This window comes from Zea mays, chromosome 4, assembly GCF_902167145.1.
Source record: "Zea mays cultivar B73 chromosome 4, Zm-B73-REFERENCE-NAM-5.0, whole genome shotgun sequence".
In the NCBI taxonomy this organism is placed as follows: Eukaryota; Viridiplantae; Streptophyta; class Magnoliopsida; order Poales; family Poaceae; genus Zea; species Zea mays.
In genome coordinates this window covers 186,655,683-186,674,989 of record NC_050099.1, presented here as the reverse complement: position 1 = coordinate 186,674,989, position 19,307 = coordinate 186,655,683, and the positions used below count along the sequence as shown (strand labels likewise).

At 43.6% G+C, this 19,307-nt stretch overlaps 2 protein-coding genes across 5 annotated transcripts in view; one reads left to right on the top strand and one right to left on the bottom strand.

The window, feature by feature from the left end:
* Window positions 1–9,040: 9,040 nt before the first annotated feature.
* LOC100283304 (shikimate kinase) lies at window positions 9,041–11,865 on the top strand. Its single transcript, NM_001156206.2, has 10 exons — window positions 9,041–9,428; window positions 9,841–9,887; window positions 9,991–10,045; window positions 10,150–10,222; window positions 10,333–10,420; window positions 10,564–10,646; window positions 10,738–10,867; window positions 11,062–11,140; window positions 11,265–11,329; window positions 11,412–11,865. The coding sequence occupies exons 1-10, from the start codon at window positions 9,239–9,241 to the stop codon at window positions 11,511–11,513; spliced, it is 912 nt and encodes a 303-aa protein (NP_001149678.1). The 5' UTR covers window positions 9,041–9,238; the 3' UTR covers window positions 11,514–11,865.
* A 705-nt stretch (window positions 11,866–12,570) lies between these two features.
* Window positions 12,571–19,307, bottom strand: part of LOC100276416 (exocyst complex component SEC6) — a 94,360-nt gene continuing 87,623 nt past the window's right edge. For all 4 annotated transcript variants that reach the window (XM_020552753.2, XM_008681084.3, XM_020552754.2 and 1 more), the window contains exons 20-25: window positions 15,011–15,080; window positions 14,383–14,470; window positions 13,935–14,024; window positions 13,563–13,679; window positions 13,305–13,367; window positions 12,571–12,997 (exon numbers count right to left, since the gene is read on the bottom strand). In XM_020552753.2, the coding sequence (XP_020408342.1) occupies window positions 12,866–12,997; window positions 13,305–13,367; window positions 13,563–13,679; window positions 13,935–14,024; window positions 14,383–14,470; window positions 15,011–15,080 (560 nt within the window). In that variant the 3' untranslated portion in view covers window positions 12,571–12,865. The remainder of the gene's footprint in view (window positions 12,998–13,304; window positions 13,368–13,562; window positions 13,680–13,934; window positions 14,025–14,382; window positions 14,471–15,010; window positions 15,081–19,307) is intronic.

Genomic DNA, 19,307 nt, shown 5'->3' with positions numbered 1-19,307 from the left:
CCCAAGTGAAGCGAGAATAATCATCCACTATTACAAGACAATACTTACTCCCGCCGATGCTTATGTAAGCAATCGGGCCGAATAGATCCATGTGGAGTAGCTCAAGCGGCCTGTCGGTCGTCATGATGTTCTTGTGTGGATGATGGACTCCAACTTGCTTTCCCGCCTGGCATGCGCTACAAATCCTGTCTTTCTCAAAATGAACATTTGTTAATCCTAAAATGTGCTCTCCCTTTAGAAGCTTATGAAGATTCTTCATTCCAACATGGGCTAGTCGGTGATGCCAGAGCCAACCCATGTTAGTCTTAGCAATTAAGCAAGTGTCGAGTTCAGCTCTATCAAAATCTACCAAGTATAGCTGACCCTCTAATACTCCCTTAAATGCTATTGAATCATCACTTCTTCTAAAGACAGTGACACCTACATCAGTGAATAGACAGTTGTAGCCCATTTGACATAATTGGGAAACAGAAAGCAAATTGTAATCTAAAGAATCTACAAGAAAAACATTGGAAATGGAATGGTCAGGAGATATAGCAATTTTACCCAATCCTTTGACCAAACCTTGATTTCCATCCCCGAATGTGATAGCTCGTTGGGGATCTTGGTTTTTCTCATATGAGGAGAACATCCTTTTCTCCCCGGTCATGTGGTTTGTGCACCCGCTGTCGAGTATCCAACTTGAGCCCCCGGATGCATAAACCTACAAAACAATTTTAGTTCTTGACTTTAGGTACCCAAACGGTTTTGGGTCCTTTGGCATTAGAAACAAGAACTTTGGGTACCCAAACACAAGTCTTGGAGCCCTTGTGTTTGCCCCCAACAAATTTGGCAACTACTTTGCCGGATTTGCTAGTAAGCACATAAGATGCATCAAAAGTTTTAAATGAAATGGCATGATTATTTGATGCATTAGGAATTTTCTTCTTAGGCAACTTAGCATGGGTTGGTTGCCTAGAACTAGATGTCTCACCCTTATACATATAAGCATGATTAGGGCCAGAGTGAGACTTCCTAGAATGAATCTTTCTAATTTTGCTCTCAGGATAGCCGGCAGGGTACAAAATGTAACCCTCGTTATCCTGAGGCATGGGAGCCTTGCCCTTAACAAAGTTAGATAAGTTCTTTGGAGGGGCATTAAGTTTGACATTGTCTCCCCTTTGGAAGCCAATGCCATCCTTGATGCCAGGGCGTCTCCCATTATAGAGCATACTTCTAGCAAATTTAAATTTTTCATTTTCTAAGTTATGCTCGGCAATTTTAGCATCAAGTTTAGCTATATGATCATTTTGTTGCTTAATTAAGGTCATGTGATCATGAATAGCATTAACATCAATATCTCTACATCTAGTGCAAATAGAAACATGCTCAACATTAGATGTAGAGGGTTTGCAAGATTTAAGTTCTACAACCTTAGCATGCAACATTTCATTCTTAGTTCTAAGGTCGGAAATAGTAGCATTGCAAACATCAAAATCTTTAGCCTTAGTAATTAAATTTTCATTCTCTAATCTAAGGCTAGCAAGAGATGCATTCAATTCATCAATCTTAGCAAGCAAGTCAATGTTATCATCTCTAAGATTGGGAATTGAAACATTACAAACATGTGAATCAACCTTAGCATTTAAAATAGTATTTTCATTTCTAAGGTTGTCAATCATCTCACGGCAAGTGCTTAGCTCACTAGACAAATTTTCACATTTTCTACTTCTAGTGCATAAGCCTTTTTAACCTTAACATGTTTCTTGTTTTCTTTAATTAGACAATCCTCTTGGGAGTCCAAAAGGTCATCCTTTTCATGAATAGCACTAATCAATTCATTTAGTTTTTCTTTTTGCTCCATGTTAAGATTGGCAAAGAGAATACGCAAATTATCCTCCTCATCACTAGCATTATCATCACTAGAAGATTCATATTTAGTGGAGGAGTTAGATTTAACCTTTTTCCGTTTGCCGTCCTTTGCCATGAGGCACTTGTGGCCGACGTTGGGGAAGAGGAGTCCCTTGGTGACGGCGATGTTGGCGGCGTCCTCGTCGTCGGAGGAGTCGCTTGAGCTTTCGTCGGAATCCCATTCCCGACAAACATGGGCATCGCCGCCCTTCTTCTTGTAGTACCTTTTGTTCTCCTTTCTTCTCTCCTTCTTGTTGTCGCCTCGGTCACTGTCACTAGACATAGGACATTTAGCAATAAAATGACCGGGCTTACCACATTTGTAGCAAACCTTCTTGGAGCGGGACTTGTAGTCTTTCCCCCTCCTTTGTTTGAGGATTTGGCGGAAGCTCTTGATGACGAGCGCCATCTCCTCATTGTCAAGCTTGGAGGCGTCTATTGGTTGTCGGCTTGGTGTAGACTCCTCCTTCTTTTCTTCCGTCGCCTTGAATGCAACGGGTTGAGCTTCGGATGGCTCGCCAAGCTCGTTGATTTTCCTCGAGCCTTCTATCATGCACTCAAAACTTACAAAATGCCCGATAACTTCCTCGGGGGTCATTTTAGTATATCTAGGATTACCACGAATCAATTGAACTTGAGTGGGATTTAGAAAAATGAGAGATCTTAAAATAACATTTACCACTTCGTGGTCGTCCCACTTCTTGCTCCCGAGGTTGCGCACTTGGTTTATCAAAGTCTTGAGCCGGTTGTACATGTGTTGTGGCTCCTCCCCTTTGTTAAGCCGGAACCGACCGAGCTCCCCCTCGATTGTTTCCCGCTTGGTGATCTTGGTGAGCTCATCTCCCTCGTGCGCGGTTTTGAGTACATCCCAAACCTCCTTGGCGTTCTTCAACCCTTGTACTTTGTTATACTCCTCTTTACTTAGTGAGGCGAGGAGAATTGTTGTGGCTTGTGAGTTGAAGTGCTCGATTTGGGCTACCTCATCCTCATCATAGTTCTCATCCCCTACGGATGGTACCTGCGCACCAAACTCAACAACATCCCATATGCTTTTGTGGAGCGAGATTAGATGAAATCGCATTAAATCGCTCCACCTAGCGTAATCTTCACCATCAAAAGTTGGTGGTTTGCCTAGTGGGACGGAAAGTAAAGGTGTATGTTTGGAAATGCGAGGGTAGCGTAGGGGGATCTTACTATACTTCTTGCGCTCTTGGCGCTTAGAAGTGACGGAGGGCGCATCGGAGTCGGAGGTCGATGTTGATGAAGTGTCGGTCTCGTAGTAGACCACCTTCCTCATCCTTTTGTGCTTGTCGCCTTTCCGATGCGGCTTGTGGGAAGAAGATTTTTCCTTCTTCTCTTTGTGGTGAGAAGAAGATTTCTTCTCCTTCCCTTTGTTGGAGGAGCTCTTCTTCTTCTCCCTCCTTTTGGTGCGGGACTCTTCCGATGAAGTGCTCCCGTGGCTTGTAGTGGGCTTTTCGCCGGTCTCCATCTCCTTCTTGGCGTGATCTCCCGACATCACTTCGAGCGGTTAGGCTCTAATGAAGCACCGGGCTCTGATACCAATTGATAGTCGCCTAGAGGGGGGGGTGAATAGGGCGAAACTGAAATTTACAAATATAAACACAACTACAAGCCGGGTTAGCGTTAGAAATATAAACGAGTCCGAGAGAGAGAGGGCACAAAACAAATCCCAAGCGAATAAGCAAGTGAGACACGGAGATTTGTTTTACCGAGGTTCGGTTCTTGCAAACCTACTCCCCGTTGAGGAGGCCACAAAGGCCGGGTCTCTTTCAACCCTTCCCTCTCTCAAACGGTCCCTTGGACCGAGTGAGCTTCTCTTCTCAAATCAAAGCCGGGAACAAAACTTCCCCGCAAGGGCCACCACACAATTGGTGCCTCTTGCCTTGATTACAATGGAGTTGTGATCTCAAGAACAAGTGAGAAAGAAAAGAAGCAATCCAAGCGCAAGAGCTCAAATGAACACGGCAAATCACTCTCACTAGTCACTAGGGCTTTGTGTGGAATTGGAGAGGATTTGATCTCTTTTGTGTGTCTAGAATTGAATGCTAGAGCTCTTGTAGTAGTTGAGAAGTGGAAAACTTGGATGCAATGAATGGTGGGGTGGTTGGGGTATTTATAGCCCCAACCACCAACTTGACCGTTGGCTGGAGGCTTCTGCTCGATGGCGCACCGGACAGTCCGGTGCACACCGGACAGTCCGGTGCCCCTGCCACGTCATCACTGCCGTTGGATTCTAGCCGTTGGAGCTTCTGACTTGTGGGCCCGCCTGGGTGTCCGGTGCACACCGGACATGTACTGTTTGATGTCCGGTGCACCGGTATGGGCAATTCTGACTTCTGCGCGCGCTGCGCGCGCATTTAATGCACCGCAGGGAGCCGTTGGCGCCGCAGGGAGCCGTTGCTCCGCTGGCACACCGGACAGTCCGGTGCACACCGGACAGTCCGGTGAATTATAGCGGAGCGGCTGCCGCGCGAACCCGAGGCTGGCGAGTTCAGGAGGCCGAGCTTCCTTGGAGCACCGGACATGTCCGGTGCACACCGGACAGTCCGGTGAATTATAGCGCGCCGGCTTCCGAGAAATCCCGAGAGTGAAGAGTTGAGTCTGAGTCCCCTGGTGCACCGGACAGGAACTGTTCACTGTCCGGTGGCACACCGGACAGTCCGGTGCGCCAGACCAGGGGTGCCCTCGGTTGCCCCTTTGCTCCTTTATTGAATCCAAAACTTGGTCTTTTTATTGGCTGAGTGTGAACCTTTTACACCTGTATAATCTATACACTTGGGCAAACTAGTTAGTCCAAAGATTTGTGTTGGGCAATTCAACCACCAAAATTATTTAGGAACTAGGTGTAAGCCTAATTCCCTTTCACACACCCCCCACAGGTCAAGAACAGTTACCACAGGATGAGGCGCATGGAGGATGCTGTGATGAGTTCGTGAGTGGTCTAGGTCGTCGTCTCCCAGTCAACTTTGGGTTGCTGGACCGTTGTCTCCTTATAATGTAATTATTTATTTATTTTGTATAGAACTCCTATTATATAGTAAAGATGTGACATTCGATCATGTGCCATGATTCATCATATGTGTGAGACTTGGTCCCAGCACACCTGGTGATTATGTTCGCGCCCGGGTCTTGGTGCCCCAAAATCCGGGTGTGACAGCGGGTAAAGTCGACAAGACCTAGTTGCACAGACAAGAAAATGCATGGTCGGGGCCTTGGCACATGGCAACATAAGGACCCCCTTGTCACACAAACATTCTTCAGGCTCCCATCCCGCAACTGTCTTCGTGTCGCCAACCCGCTGGCAGGGTCCGATTGCACCATGTGTCCCTGGCGGCTCCTTGCCCTTGGCAGGATCCAGCAACACCACGTGTCCTAGGGCTCCACTGGGGGCTCCAAGCCCCCTAAGAGGCCTCCAACAAGCACCCGCTCCATCGACTACTCTGCAGGGCCTAGGAGCGCCACATGCCCCAGCCTCTAGCGAGCCCCTGTTTGTATTGGGGTCCGAACACACCACATGTCCCCTAAGATCCATATTCACTAAGATCTAGTGAGCTTTGGCATTATGGCTAGAAGCCTAATGACATAGGTAAGCAACATTCACTAATCACATTTTATGTGACTCTTGTTTGCTAGGTATCATCCAATGCACTAGCTTCCAAAATAATTCCCAAGGCTCATTTTCTTTCCAATTGTCTACCCTATTAGATCAAAATAATCGATGTCACTCTACTTTGGTAGATCTACCAAATGATGATTAGAATCTTTATAGGCACGACAATTGGAATGACATCAAAGTGATCTCTTAATTTTTTTGAGGGAATCTATTATATCAAATTCAATCCATAGATGAATAGTATGTTAGAAAAAAAATAAATATCACTAGTAAACATATTGAATGCAAGATAATATGGCCCTTTATTATGGTGATCTCCATTACCAAGTCTCATTTGTGGCTATTACATTTGGGCATCACCATTCACAATATTTCCTATAAAACCAAGTTAGACGAAGAACCAAATACTGTGGTATGAAAAGAAAATGCCCAAACAATCTATGTGTTATATGCAAACGATGGTCGAGGAGGGAGCCATTAGACGAAGAACCAAATACTGTGGTATGAAAAGAAAATTCCCAAACAATCTATGTGTTATATGCAAACGATGGTTGAGGATGGAGCCATCCCCCAAGGTCTTAGGGCAACACCCTAAAATATCTCAAAAATTCGTCGATCAAAATCTCATCATACTGATCAAATCAAGTGATTACGAGGCATTTTTAAATACCTATATTTTCATCGACTATCGCGTTAGGTAGAACAATACTAGGACACCCAACTCAAATATGTTACCTTTCCCAACCTAAACGATGCATATAGGCTGTTAGCTCCGATGGTGACACCAGCCGATAGGGGCAAGTTGTACAAGTGATCGGTAGGGAAAATTAACTGATCTTATGCCCCAACGATGACATCAGCCGACAGGGCAAACAAGCTATACGACTAAACCAACAACTACCTCATATGTCCTAATTCGTGCTACAACCAAGCAAAAGTAGACATAATCTACTAGGTGTATCGTCTATATTCAAACCATCCGGATCAAAACTTTTGTATGACCCGACTCAAATACCACTATAGGGAAACATGTACGCTACGCACTAGTATATATATCAACCATATTAAACCAAGATATCATATAAGTAGAGGACCATGAATCGTTATAACTAGACACACAATGTACAGAAAGAAGAGTGCGTCGATGTAGTGAAATTAAAGTTATCGTACGTCCTCGCGTACCATCATCAACAACACACTCGTGCATCTCAAGTTTGTTGTCGATCAACATCGCGACAACAACAATAGTGTTTCCACGTTTCCACGGTATTTACACGTGCGAGGATGAAACATCGTAACGATGGTGTGCTAGTACCGTGCACTTATTAGTGAGAGAGAAATAGTGACGACGTCTTGAATACCTGCAACCCTAGGAAGAAAGACGATGATAGCAGCTAAGATGATCTTCTCTATCATTCTAATCCCTTCGTATAGATAGGTCTTTGCCAATAGATTTTTAACCTAAATATCTATTAGCGGTTTTATGGATCATGATTGGCTCGACGTGTATTGAACAACAGAATGTTACCGCCTGCTATACACGGGTGGATCCATGATGACGATCTACGTAAGTATGCAACAGTACGTCTTCCGCGTTGTTTGCATAACGACTGGAGCTCAATAATAATCCAAGGTATCCCGTTACAACTTCGCAGGCGATGGAGGAGTAGTTGTATTTATTTGCTTAGCTTCTGTTTCCTTATTAATCAGTTGTTCGGCGGCACGAAACTGCCCATTTCTTGACCACCCCCTGTCAGGTCTCGGCTTCGTCTTTTCCACACACCGGCTAGCCGGATCCCTTGACCGGTGTCAGGTGAGTCACGTATGCAAGTCGGAACCGTTCATACCCCTCCACACACACATGTCCGCAGATGAATAGGGCATGTTTGGGAACAAAGTTTTTGAAAACTACAGTTTTTGAAATATTACAGTATACTTTAGTCATGACAATACCGCAGTTTACAATACCGCAGTTTTGAAAACTGATGTCCAGACCTAAGTTTAGAATACCTTAAAACAACTATAGTATTTGCAATACTTCAGTTTTGAAAACAGAGATTTTAGCCAGCTTGCCAAACACCATTCTGTATCTAACAATACTGCAGTATTTGAGAATACTGCAGTATTCTTCCAAAACTGTGAAAAAACTTCACTCCCAAACACCCCCTAAATATATTCAGATTTCAACGACTGGGTAAAAAAAAGAAGAAGATCGAGGGGAGTCGATGTGAAGGTGTAATAAGATATTATTGTGCCGCTATCATAGCTCGTGAGAGAAGCTAAAAAGGCCCTGACTAGTTTATGCCTAGTCATTTGTTTGGTTGCCAGGTGACGGCCATTCCATTTTATCGATTTGGCTGCTTCCTCAGCCGGAATGGCTGGTTCAATTATTATGTCTCCATCCCTTTTATCCATACTGTTCAACGCAACGCATTATTTGGATGCAATGGTGGCATGAGCGTGATGCCGTGATGGGATGGGCATTGCAATTGTGTGTGGTTGGTGGCTTAAGATCATGTCTCAGCTGGTCGTTCAAATTAGCAGGAGAGAGACGAGCATTTGCGAGCTACTACCGCGTGTTGCATCTTATCTAGACTTTTCTCCACATATATACTGCAACAACCACATGGAATAATGATGCCGCAACCCCTTGCTAATAAGATTGGCAGGTCTACTGACGGTCAAGAATTTACATCAACTGTCTCAAAAAAGTAATGTTTTTATATTTGATATCATATGTAGTAATGTTTTTATAAACTTAGCTTTTTTTTTTTAAAAAAATATTTTAAGGAATAAGAATTGAATTACATTTATAAGGTATCAAAGATTTAAAATCCATTCTAAATATAAGGTATTCTAGATTGGTCAATCTGATCCATACGTGTCTGCCTTCTAAACCTCATATATTTACGTCATGTAAAACTGTTATCCAAAATCAGTGACATGCATGTCTCTATTTTTAAATTATATATTTTAAAATTAAATAAATTAATAAGGAAATAGTTACTTTTTTATTAGATTTTGTTAGCTGGTACTAAAATTGTATGGGTATTTGTTTTTAGACACAAGAAGTATTTATAAAAGTAAATTCCAGAAACTCCGGTCAAAAACAGAGGACACCTCGTGATCTTATCGGCGCATGTTGGATTGGATTGATTCCGCATCAGTCCGCCGCACGATTGTGCCGAGATACCCACCTCGCCACCAACCCTGTCTGTCTGACGTGGCACCCCCACGGTAGGTGAGCAGGTGACTCGGCTCCGTTCTGTCTCGCCCAGCCCAACCCACCCACCGCGTATCCATGACTGAAATACCCTGCTGATTACTTCCAACTTTCATATGCAGTACACCACGGTACTATCCCAATCCAAATTCATTTCAGGCTAATTTCTTAGTTAATTATTCTGTTTTTTAGAGGGCTAAGACAACATGTGAAGTCAAAACAAGGGCAAAAAGGGAAACTCGAGCTCGAAGTTACGCAACTACTCGGCAGCGTCTGGTGCGTTCTGCCCGATGCGCACCCGTCACTATTTTACGTGCCCACATTTCCGCCACCGCCACCGCCACCGGCTACCACCTGCCGCCTGCGCCCTGCCCTCCCTCTGTTTTTCTAGACCCCCGGATCGCTCAGAGATTGAGTCGTAGTCGTACCCGACTAGTCGCCGCGTCCTCCTTTCCCCGCGCAGCAGCAGAGCACCACCCGGTGACCGAGCAATGGAGGCGGGGGGCGTGGGCCTGGCGCTGCAGACGCGGGCGGCGGCCTTCGGCTCCGGCCAGCGCCGGGGCGGCCTACAGTCGCCCATCGGGAGGCTGAGAGTCGCTGAACCGGCGGGAGCTGCGGTTGCCGTGCGGGTTCGCGGGTCCAAGCCCGTCGTACCGCTCCGTGCGAAGAAATCATCCGGAGGTATTTTTTTACATTACACGTATTGTGGTCATATTGGCTTGATTCGGCTTTTTTTGTCTTTTTGTCGAATTTGTTGCGATTTCGGTTCGTTCTAATCGAATCAAAGCTATATTTGGATTCGCCAAAATTGTTGAGTTCCATGGAATTGACATGTGATTTGGCTGTAGGATTTTATGAAGTAGTTGGGCTCCATCCATGGGTTCCGAGTGATTTGCAGAGTTTTTTTTTTCTCTTGTCATGGGTTCGAGGGGAAGATCTATGCCTTTTCAGTGGTTTGATTTGTCCACGGTTGTCAGAAATTGATAAATCAATCGGGTTTCGGATTATGTGGAAATGGAAAATAGGAAGATGTAGCCCCATGCTTGTATCCCCCTGGTTGACAATTTTTTTTCATGGTTTTATTCCTGTACAGGTCATGAAAACTTGCATAACTCCGTTGACGAAGCTCTCCTGTTGAAGGTATTGACCAAGATCTTGGAGTCCTAAAAGATCAGATCAATGATTACTATGGAGATTGCATGTGTTTTTGTACCAGTCTAATGTTATTGTACTATGATTTCAGAGAAAATCAGAAGAAGTTCTGTTCTACTTAAACGGGAGGTGTATTTACTTAGTGGGTTAGTTCTCATCCCTTGTAGTGCGTTTGCTATAAAGAGTCTCAACTTTTAGATGAAACTACCATATTTGGATTTATGATTGATGAATGAGTGCTTGTGTGCAGGAATGATGGGTTCTGGAAAAAGTACTGTGGGGAAGATCATGTCTGAAGTCTTGGGTTATTCGTTCTTTGATAGGTATGTGTCTTTTTGTGAAAGTAAACTAGCAATTTGTCGAAGGTTTCTATGGATGCTGTGATGCACAGGTACTGATGATGGGCTCTGTTGCTCTAAACTATGTTTTACAGTGACAAATTAGTGGAGCAAGCTGTTGGAATGCCTTCAGTTGCTCAAATATTCAAAGTTCACAGTGAAGCCTTCTTTCGGGATAATGAGGTAATGGTTACTGAATTTTTCTGGTACAGACATCCTCAAGTACTCTCTCTGATTTATAGCGTTTGTCATTTTTTATTCCTTAACGCCCAAAGCTGGAAGCTCTGGCTTATGATTTACCTTTCTTTGTGCTTCATGCCTTGCAGAGTAGCGTCTTGAGGGATCTGTCCTCCATGCGACGATTAGTTGTTGCCACCGGAGGTGGTGCTGTCATCCGACCAGTTAACTGGTATCTAGAGTTCACTCCATTTCTTTCTTTTAAATGGGTCGCTTTGTTTTCTTTGAGTCAACAGTATTGTGACATGTCGTTCCATTATCAGGAAATATATGAAGAAGGGCCTATCCGTTTGGTTAGATGTGCCCTTGGATGCTCTTGCTAGGCGCATTGCTAAAGTGGGAACCGCTTCTCGTCCTCTTCTGGACCAACCGTCCGGTGATCCATACACAATGGTAGCTACTTATTCTTTCATGCTCGTGAAACGGAATTGTTTCTTCATTCTATTTGGACAAAGAACTGCTCATAGATCCACTTGAGCCTTGAAGCCCTATCCTGGATTCCAGTCCTTTACTTGTGGTAGCAAATGCTCAGACTTCTTATGCTAGTTCTAATATGGATCACTCACTGGGTTCCTTATTTGTTATAGGCCTTTTCTAAGCTCAGCATGCTTGCAGAGCAAAGGGGTGATGCTTATGCAAATGCGGATGTAAGGGTTTCTCTGGAAGGTAAGATTCCCATCTGGATAATAATCTGGCTAAAACTTTATGATCAGATGGTCCTTCATGAGACTTGCTTAGAGTTATGTTCCGAGTTCCAGTGGATTAACACACCCGTGCCTGGCATTTGCAGAGATTGCATCTAAACAAGGTCATGGCGATGTCTCTAAGCTGATGCCGACTGATATCGCAATTGAGGTAAGCTTACCGCGAATATCAGTCTCTTTCCAGATACCATTAGACAGCTTTTCAAAAGATAACACGCTTACCGTCTTCGCAGTCACTTCATAAGATCGAGAGTTTCGTCATCGAGCACGCTGCTGATAATCCAGCTAGCGACTCGCAAGCTGAGTCACAGATCCAAAGGATACAGACCTTGTAATATCTTAATCCTTCTGTTTTGTACCGAAGCGTACCCCCTAGAGCATCGTTGGTTTATTTGTTCGTTGAAGTGTCACGAGGGAGAGAAAAAAAACCCTGAAGTATTTCTTCTTGTAAGTTGTAAAGGAATGGAATAAAGGAGCTAATAATCCGAAGTGTACCGTTGGCTGAAACATCAGTTTGATACTTTGGTGAACACCTATGCTGGTTGCTGGACATCTCATCTCAGCAAAACGTAAACAACGTGGACTTGTTGAACCGGCGTGGGCTGGAGGCTGGAATCGGATCCTCTGCTGGGTCGTGGATCCACCTGATAGCCTCTGCAGTCGACTGCAGATAATCCCAATCCGGAGTTCCGGACTGAAGCTGCTCCAACGACCAGCGCCAGAAAAATAAATAAACTGTTAAGTAACCCTAGTTAGGTTTATGTGGGTAAATAACTGCTTTGCTCCTGAAAATATTATGTATAACAGCGTACCAGAAAAGCTTCATCGCCGTGTCGACGGTTGGGAAATCGCCGTCTGCGGGGAGGGTTTAGGGAAATCGAATTGATTGGCAAAGCTAATTGGTAGTAATGTTAAATTGAAAATATTATGTATAACAGCGTACCAGAAAAGCTTATCCATTTTAATATTATATTATTATATAAGAGCCTAACTTAAATGTTGCATATAAAAAGATCTAATAGTTTTTTTTTTAAGACGAGTGCCATGGACCATTGCTAACTGCTATGTATATTCACGCAAGGTTTAGATTTTGGAAGATAAAAGTGAGATGTAAAATGTTACATGTTTGGGATTGTTGTTAGACTGGTTCTTAACCGGCTATAAAGTGATTTCAGACTTGAAATGTTACATGTTTGGGATTGTTGTTAGACTGGTTCTTAACCGACTATATAGTGATTTCAGACTTGAATAAATAATTTCTTAGAGAAAAAGGGAGAAGAATGCTAACTTTAACGGTGTTTTTATAAATATATACATGTTCAAGCTCTGCGAGTCTGATTGATTATTTTAGAGCAGTTAATGAGAGAAGCAAATTGAATTGACCACCTCAGATAAGTATAGTTTCCAAATGGCATATAGAATACTCTGAATCATAAAGCATACCATTCTCTAAACTCTGTTGTGCAGTCCAGAAAGCCGAAGAACCTATCTTGCAATAATTTTATATTATTGCAAATAACAACCATTTTATTGAATAAATTACATGTTTGCTCCTCAAGCTGAGTACATACTGATAGTATAAACGTGAAACCCAACAGTAGCATCGAAAAAAGAATGATCATAGAGAAGTGAAATGTACAATCTTTGCCTTGGTGATAAGTTCGTCCACTCTGCTGCAAGTCGCCACTTACTGCCCACGCTTCCTCCATATGCCTTTCTTTGCTGTCAAGCACTTCAATTTGCCGAACACAAAACCTGACTTGCGAGGGTTGCCATCCACGAGCGAGTTCTCGTATATCTCTTTGCATTCTTGTACAATCTAAGAGACAACTGGGAGTAAGAATCTACGACCACATTACTAGTAAGCATACGAGAAAAACCCAGGGCCTGTTTGATTCGTAGCTAGCTATGCCACACTTTATCTAAAATTAGTCGTCTGAATTGAATAACTAACCTTAGATAGAAAAGTTAGACAAAGTGTGACAAGTTAGCCAGCGAACCAAACAACCCTCTAGTCTGTCAATAAGCACAAAGCGACCTTCTTTTGGACCACAGTTGACCGTTCATAGGTTCATCAAAACAGAGCAGCAGCACGCATACGATGTGAGAGGTGTGGGTGACATTACCTCCTTGGCTTCCTTTCTTGGAATGTCTTCCCGCATTGCCACAAGCTTCTCAACAACCTCAGGCTAAAAAACACAGATGTCAAGTTGTAGGACATAACGAGAAATTAACATAAAAAAGGACAAATCCAATGCCAGAGTCTCTCCCAGGAGTGGAGTCTGGCAAAGGGATAAACCGATGCAGAGAGGCTCATATTGTTTCATATTTTTCAATAGTAAAGCATTAGCAAAGCTGAATATATTTGTTAGGCAGAAAATTACCGGGCAATCAGGTTGATGTTCCAGTATATTTGTGAAAATGAGAGTAAAGCTATCCAAACTCCCAGCTGAAGCTAGATCTCTCATATCTGCCAGAATCCGCACTCTACTTTCAACTTTCTGGATAAGTGTAAATACAACTTTTCAGTTCCAAGTTAGTAATACAGAAGCATCATACATCCGAAATGTCTTTCTAGTACAATGGGTGTTCAAGGACACCAAAAAAAAAAATCACAGTATCCACATTTCAGTAAAATGCATGCACAAAACTGCCGACAATTTTCAGCATTCACATGAGACTGGCTAGTTTTAGCTTTGAATGAAAATCAATCTGTAGTAGTAACAGAACAAAATCCTAGCAGAAACTATACTTACTGTCACGTTGACGTGTTCCCTAAAGAAATCCATAAGCTTCTCTTCATCTAACCTCATCCTCTCTATTGTTTCCTCTTTTATGTAGTTTTTCTACAGACGCAAAGGAAATACATATTAACTATTGGAAGGACATGTCAAACAGCAGTGTGAGATTAGTTTTTGAATGTTCTTCTCAGACATAATCTTACATGTCCATGTGAATTTTCTTTTTGGAGGTGAATGTTGTATCAAATTGGTATGAACCCAGTGTACAGCAGTGACTATTCTGTACAGAATCATTTCTAGGGAACATTGCATCTCTTCATGTTAGAGTGTTAATATATAGTATATGTTACTTAAAGTCCCTCCAGATATGGACGTTTAGGGTACAGTATAACAGGTTTGAACTAATTTGGACACTATCAGATATGGATTTAACTAACTTGAATACTAAGCGTAATCTGTAAACCTGGGAAAGGAGATGATCAACATAGACCACGATTGTTTCTTCTATGCAAGCCTCCACAAATCTTCGAAATGGTCTTTCTTCAATATACCTAAACACACACACACACACACACAAAGGGTATTAAACTAAAGCACATAAAGACACAACTATTGTAAGCAAAACTCCAGACTGTTAACATTTAACTTCGATAAACTAAATTGTCAGGAGCAGAAATTTGAAGTGTGCATTCACACATCACACCATAGTTTATGAAAAACATTACTGATATGTTAGAAACATTAACTAGTGCAGACACAATTAATTGCACTGGATCTACCTGCAACTTTTAACGTTTGCAAATCCATTCGGGCATTTTAAATCTATTAACTTGCACATGAGTTTCCATATTTTGGCAAACACATTGCTTATGTTTGATATTTTGGGATCTTTCAGTAAACTTCAGGCATGGTTTGATGACATAGAATATGTTGTGGTGCAGTTTTGAAAACTATGCCACAAATTATTTCATAATGAACGCATAAAAGTGTAGGTGAACAAGATATGTATAGGCAACAGGATTTTCTACGGAATGTACATTCCTACATAGTTCCATACCACATGTAGATTTTAATAGGAAAATAAAGCTTACATTTTAACGTCACCGAAGTAATCAGCAAATGTCTCAACAAGATATTCTGTGACCATTCCCTCCAGCCAGTCTGGACAGAAAGAATCATGTGAGAACAAATTGCAACCGAACATTCCATAGACAAGAAAGACACTACATGACGTTCACGATAGAGGGCATAACTAGTTTTTTCTCTACTCCTAGAATAGAGGGTACCTGCAGTTCACGAACATGCACAATTTACATGGGCTGCTGGACTACTATGCATTCATGGCGAGAAAAAATAGCATGCTTGGCCAACAACAACTACTGTGCAATCAGGCCTTATGTGCAAGCGTGCAAGCAAACCTCCTGATCCATTAGATCATGATCTAACCGTAGATATAAGTATGGTTTGTTAGTTTTTTTATAAATCTACGTGATCTGGTGGTGGAAGGGTTTAAGTAAATGTGGCACACGGTTGGATCATAATCTAACAGACCAGAAGGCTCGCTTCCACATGAGGCCTGATTGCACCGTAGTTGTTGCCTCCGTGGCTAGCCAAATACAGGTTATTTGATTTTGCACGTGGAAGTAAATCAGTCCGGTGGTTTCTGCATGCTTGCATGCAAGCTCGCAATAAATTAGGTGGAGGATCAGAGCGCCTCTATTGGGAATGTGCATGAATTAAATTATCTCCTTGGTCTTGGTGTTTGAGGAGTTACACTTTCTATAGTACAGAGGGAGTACTCCCTCCGTCCCAGAATATAAGGCGTAACCACTTTTTGTTCTTGTCCCACAATATAAGGCGTGCTCTCTCTATGCACACGTACATCGATACAGTGATATAGAGAGAATTAAATGCATTTCTTGGTCTTTGATCTAGAGGTGGTTATGCCTTATATACTGGGACGGAAGGAGTATGTCACAAAAATTAGGCAAAGCAGACTGGAACAGTCCATGATTGTTGGCACCTTTTTTAGAATAAATACAGCAGGGGATGCCCCCACTGTTAGGATTTTATTAAAAGAAAATCAAAAGTACTGTATAGAACTAAGGTCAACTGTACCATCGGACTTGTAAGAACATGTAAAATGTACGAGGTTGTGTGCAAAGAACACAAGAGGAAACTAAACAGGCAAGAAAACGAGGCCGGAGAGAGGGCAGGGAACTAAAAAACATGAGCTGCCCAGGGGATGGCCCACCAACATCATCCCACTGTGGCTAAAAAAGACAAAAATACCAAATGCTTAGACAGAATCTAACAGGTTGCATTTTAGATTCATCTAAAAAACTTTGCTTCCAGAAGTTGAAGGAAGAGCGATCTCGATCAAAGATGAAGTTTCCTTTAATTCTAAATTTGCCAAGTTCCTATGATGAAGACCTCCATGAAGGTCTCTCGGAGATGCTGTTTAGCCTGAATTATCATCTGGAAGAAGTCCATGGAAAAATCCCAATGGATGCCAAGGTATTCCCAACAAGCTTGGCTGAAAGGGCATCTGAAGAAGAGGTGGAAGGCCGATTCTTCCAAAGTTACAATTACAAAGGACACAATTGTAGTTGTTCCTTTCCAGCTTGTTTTTTCTTTTCTTTTGAAGATGTTTCTTGTATTTACCCTATCAATTAGAAGAAGCTAGAAGAATACTCTAGCTTATTGGAGCACCTGGAGTTCCAGATACAAATAAAAGGGGCAGGAGGTTGAATATTCTTGTAAGGGAAGTTGTAGAGCTTAGAGGAAGAATATGTCTTGCTTCCCCAAATGTACTGCCAAGAATCTTTTGTATTCTGATGAAATTGAATTGTTTGTATATAACCTTGGAGGCTTTGGTATTCATGAAAAGCTTGTCCTAGAACTGGCAAATGAAACTGAGTCTCCAGTGAGTTGTTTGTCAGGAACTAAGCCACAAAGATGTTCTTATTCTTGCAAAGTCAAAAAGTCTTGGGTACTTGGATTGTAAAATGTTGCCATTCCACAGATCCGTCCACAAAAAGACAGTAGAACCATCGCCGATATTGCACTTAGCAATTCCTCTGAATAAGTCACAGAGTTTTAAGACATCTCTCCACCAGAATGAATCTCTATCAGTTGTTGCATGAGGGACATGGTCATTAGAGTAATGGGCATTTGAAATGAGATTTTTTTTTCGAAAGCGCAAGAGAACTGCGCGTCATTTAATTAGAGAAGAAAAAAGTCCAAAATGGACCAAGGTACAAAGCCCTAAGCAGGCTTAATCAAAATAAAAAACTCACACCACTCCCTAGACCCTGTGAAGGTTACGCGTGAGCTCTAAACCAAAGCTCTGAAGATGCTTGGCTCCAGCCGTAATCCAACACCCAATTTGAAATGAGATTGACCCAGGGAATATCTTTCCTGTTGTAGAACTTTTTTCAGATGCTTGAGAAGAAGGGCTTTTATTTTGGCTTCTAAGATTAATGATTCCCAGCCCACCTTTTCTTTTGGGCTTGGACCATTTTTTACAGGCCACTAAGGGTTTCATCTTGGCATTGCTGTGAGACCCTCTCCAGAGACAATGTCTTCTTGCTCTACCAATGTAATCAAGACTTCTAGTTCTGATGAAACCATACTGGTTGGCGTGGATGAAGGGAATTATCTTTGACTGTTTGTAACAGATCAGCAATGAGCTTTGTGATGATTTTGATAACACAGTTCAGGAGTGAGATCGGTCTAAAATCATTAACACTGGTTGGGTTATGGACTTTAGGAACCAGGGTGATGAAAGAGTTGTTTATAGCTTCTAAGGTCAGTGTACCGTTGAAGAAGTCACAACAAAGAGAATAGATGTCTTCTTTTATTATGTCCCAACATCTCTTAAGAGTCTATTAAAGCCATCTGGCCCTGAAGCTTTATCAGCAGGCATATTCTTGATGACACTATCAACGTCAAGAGTGGAGAAAGGTCTAAAAAGGTGTTGCAGGTCATCTCTTGTCTGAACCAGTCGTGAAGTTATATAACATTGTTAGGTTGGAGGAGCAACACATTCTCCTTTTAAATTTATGTAAGAGAAGTGCAGCTTTCATATTATGAACAGTAACAGTATGGCCACCCTCATTGTCGAGACTAGTACATCAACTTACTTGCTTACTGGGAGGAATTAACAGAATCGTGCTGGACTCACACTCACTACTTTTTTTTGAATGTAATGGCAGGAGCTCTGCCTTTTCATTAAGAAGAAGATTAGAATTGACCTAGGTCCTCGGGACGCTTCACGTCCTGGCGACTGTCCGCCTCCTGGCGTTTCACCTTCCCTTCCCGGCGCTTCCTCTCCCTCTCCCTCCATCCCCACGCCGGCGTCTGCTCCGGGCCCGACGGCCACCATCAGCACCCCTACAGACCTACTCTTTTCCTCTCCGGCGCCGGTTTTCTCCCAGTCTTCCCCCACCCAGTCCACGCGGGCCTCGTGTGGTCGTTCGCGACTTGAGAGGTGGCAGGACAGTTCGCCGGCTGGCGGCTCGGATAGCCTCTCTCGGCGGAAGTCGCTTCACAAGCTCTACCGTGACGTGGTGGCCGTTCAGCCTGTTGTTTTAGCTTCGGAGGCAGGCAGCGATCCTTTGCTGTGCGTCCCAGCGCAGAGGTCCCCGGAGAAGAAGAAGTGCGGTCCGGTGCAGTCTTCGCGTCCTGGCCTGGCGGTCTCCCAGGAAGCATGCGGAGATGATTGGACCGTGGTGGAATCCAGGCGTTCGAAGAGGCAGCGCTTGAAGTTGGAACGTCAGAGAGCTGTGCCGTTGGACCTTGTCGGGCGATGCTTTAACTGCCTCGCCCAGGGGCACTTCACCTTCCAGTGTTTGAAGAGGACTAGATGCTTCCGCTGCCGTGAGCTTGTGCATCGTTCCTACAAGTGTGTGAGGGCCAAAGCTCCTGTCTGGCGGAGAATTTCTGCCGCCGGGTCGTCGTCGGGGTACGGTGATCCTTCTCGACCTGAGTCTCAGGGCTCGGCCTGGAGGAGGATCAGCCCGTCTTCGGACGTCTCGGCCAGTGCTTGCTGTGGGGGCGGTATTCCTCGACCTGAGGCATGAGCTTCGGTTTGGAGGAGAATCACCCCACCGGCCTTTCGTCCGGAGCTGAAGCGGTTGCCGTCGACCAAGTCTTCTGGGCAGATGTGGAGGCGTATCACTCATCCGCCTTCCTCCGAGGTGGACGCGTCTGGGGATAGTCCTTCGCAGGCCAGTGGGAATGAGGCTGCTGGTTGCATCTCCAGTGCTCCCCTGCCGGTTGGCGTCCGCCCCAAGAGAAAGCAGGCTAGGAAGCGACGTTCCAGAGCGAAACCTTCTGGTGCCCCACCCCCTTCTTCCTCGGATCGTCCAGTCTGCATGGCGGCCA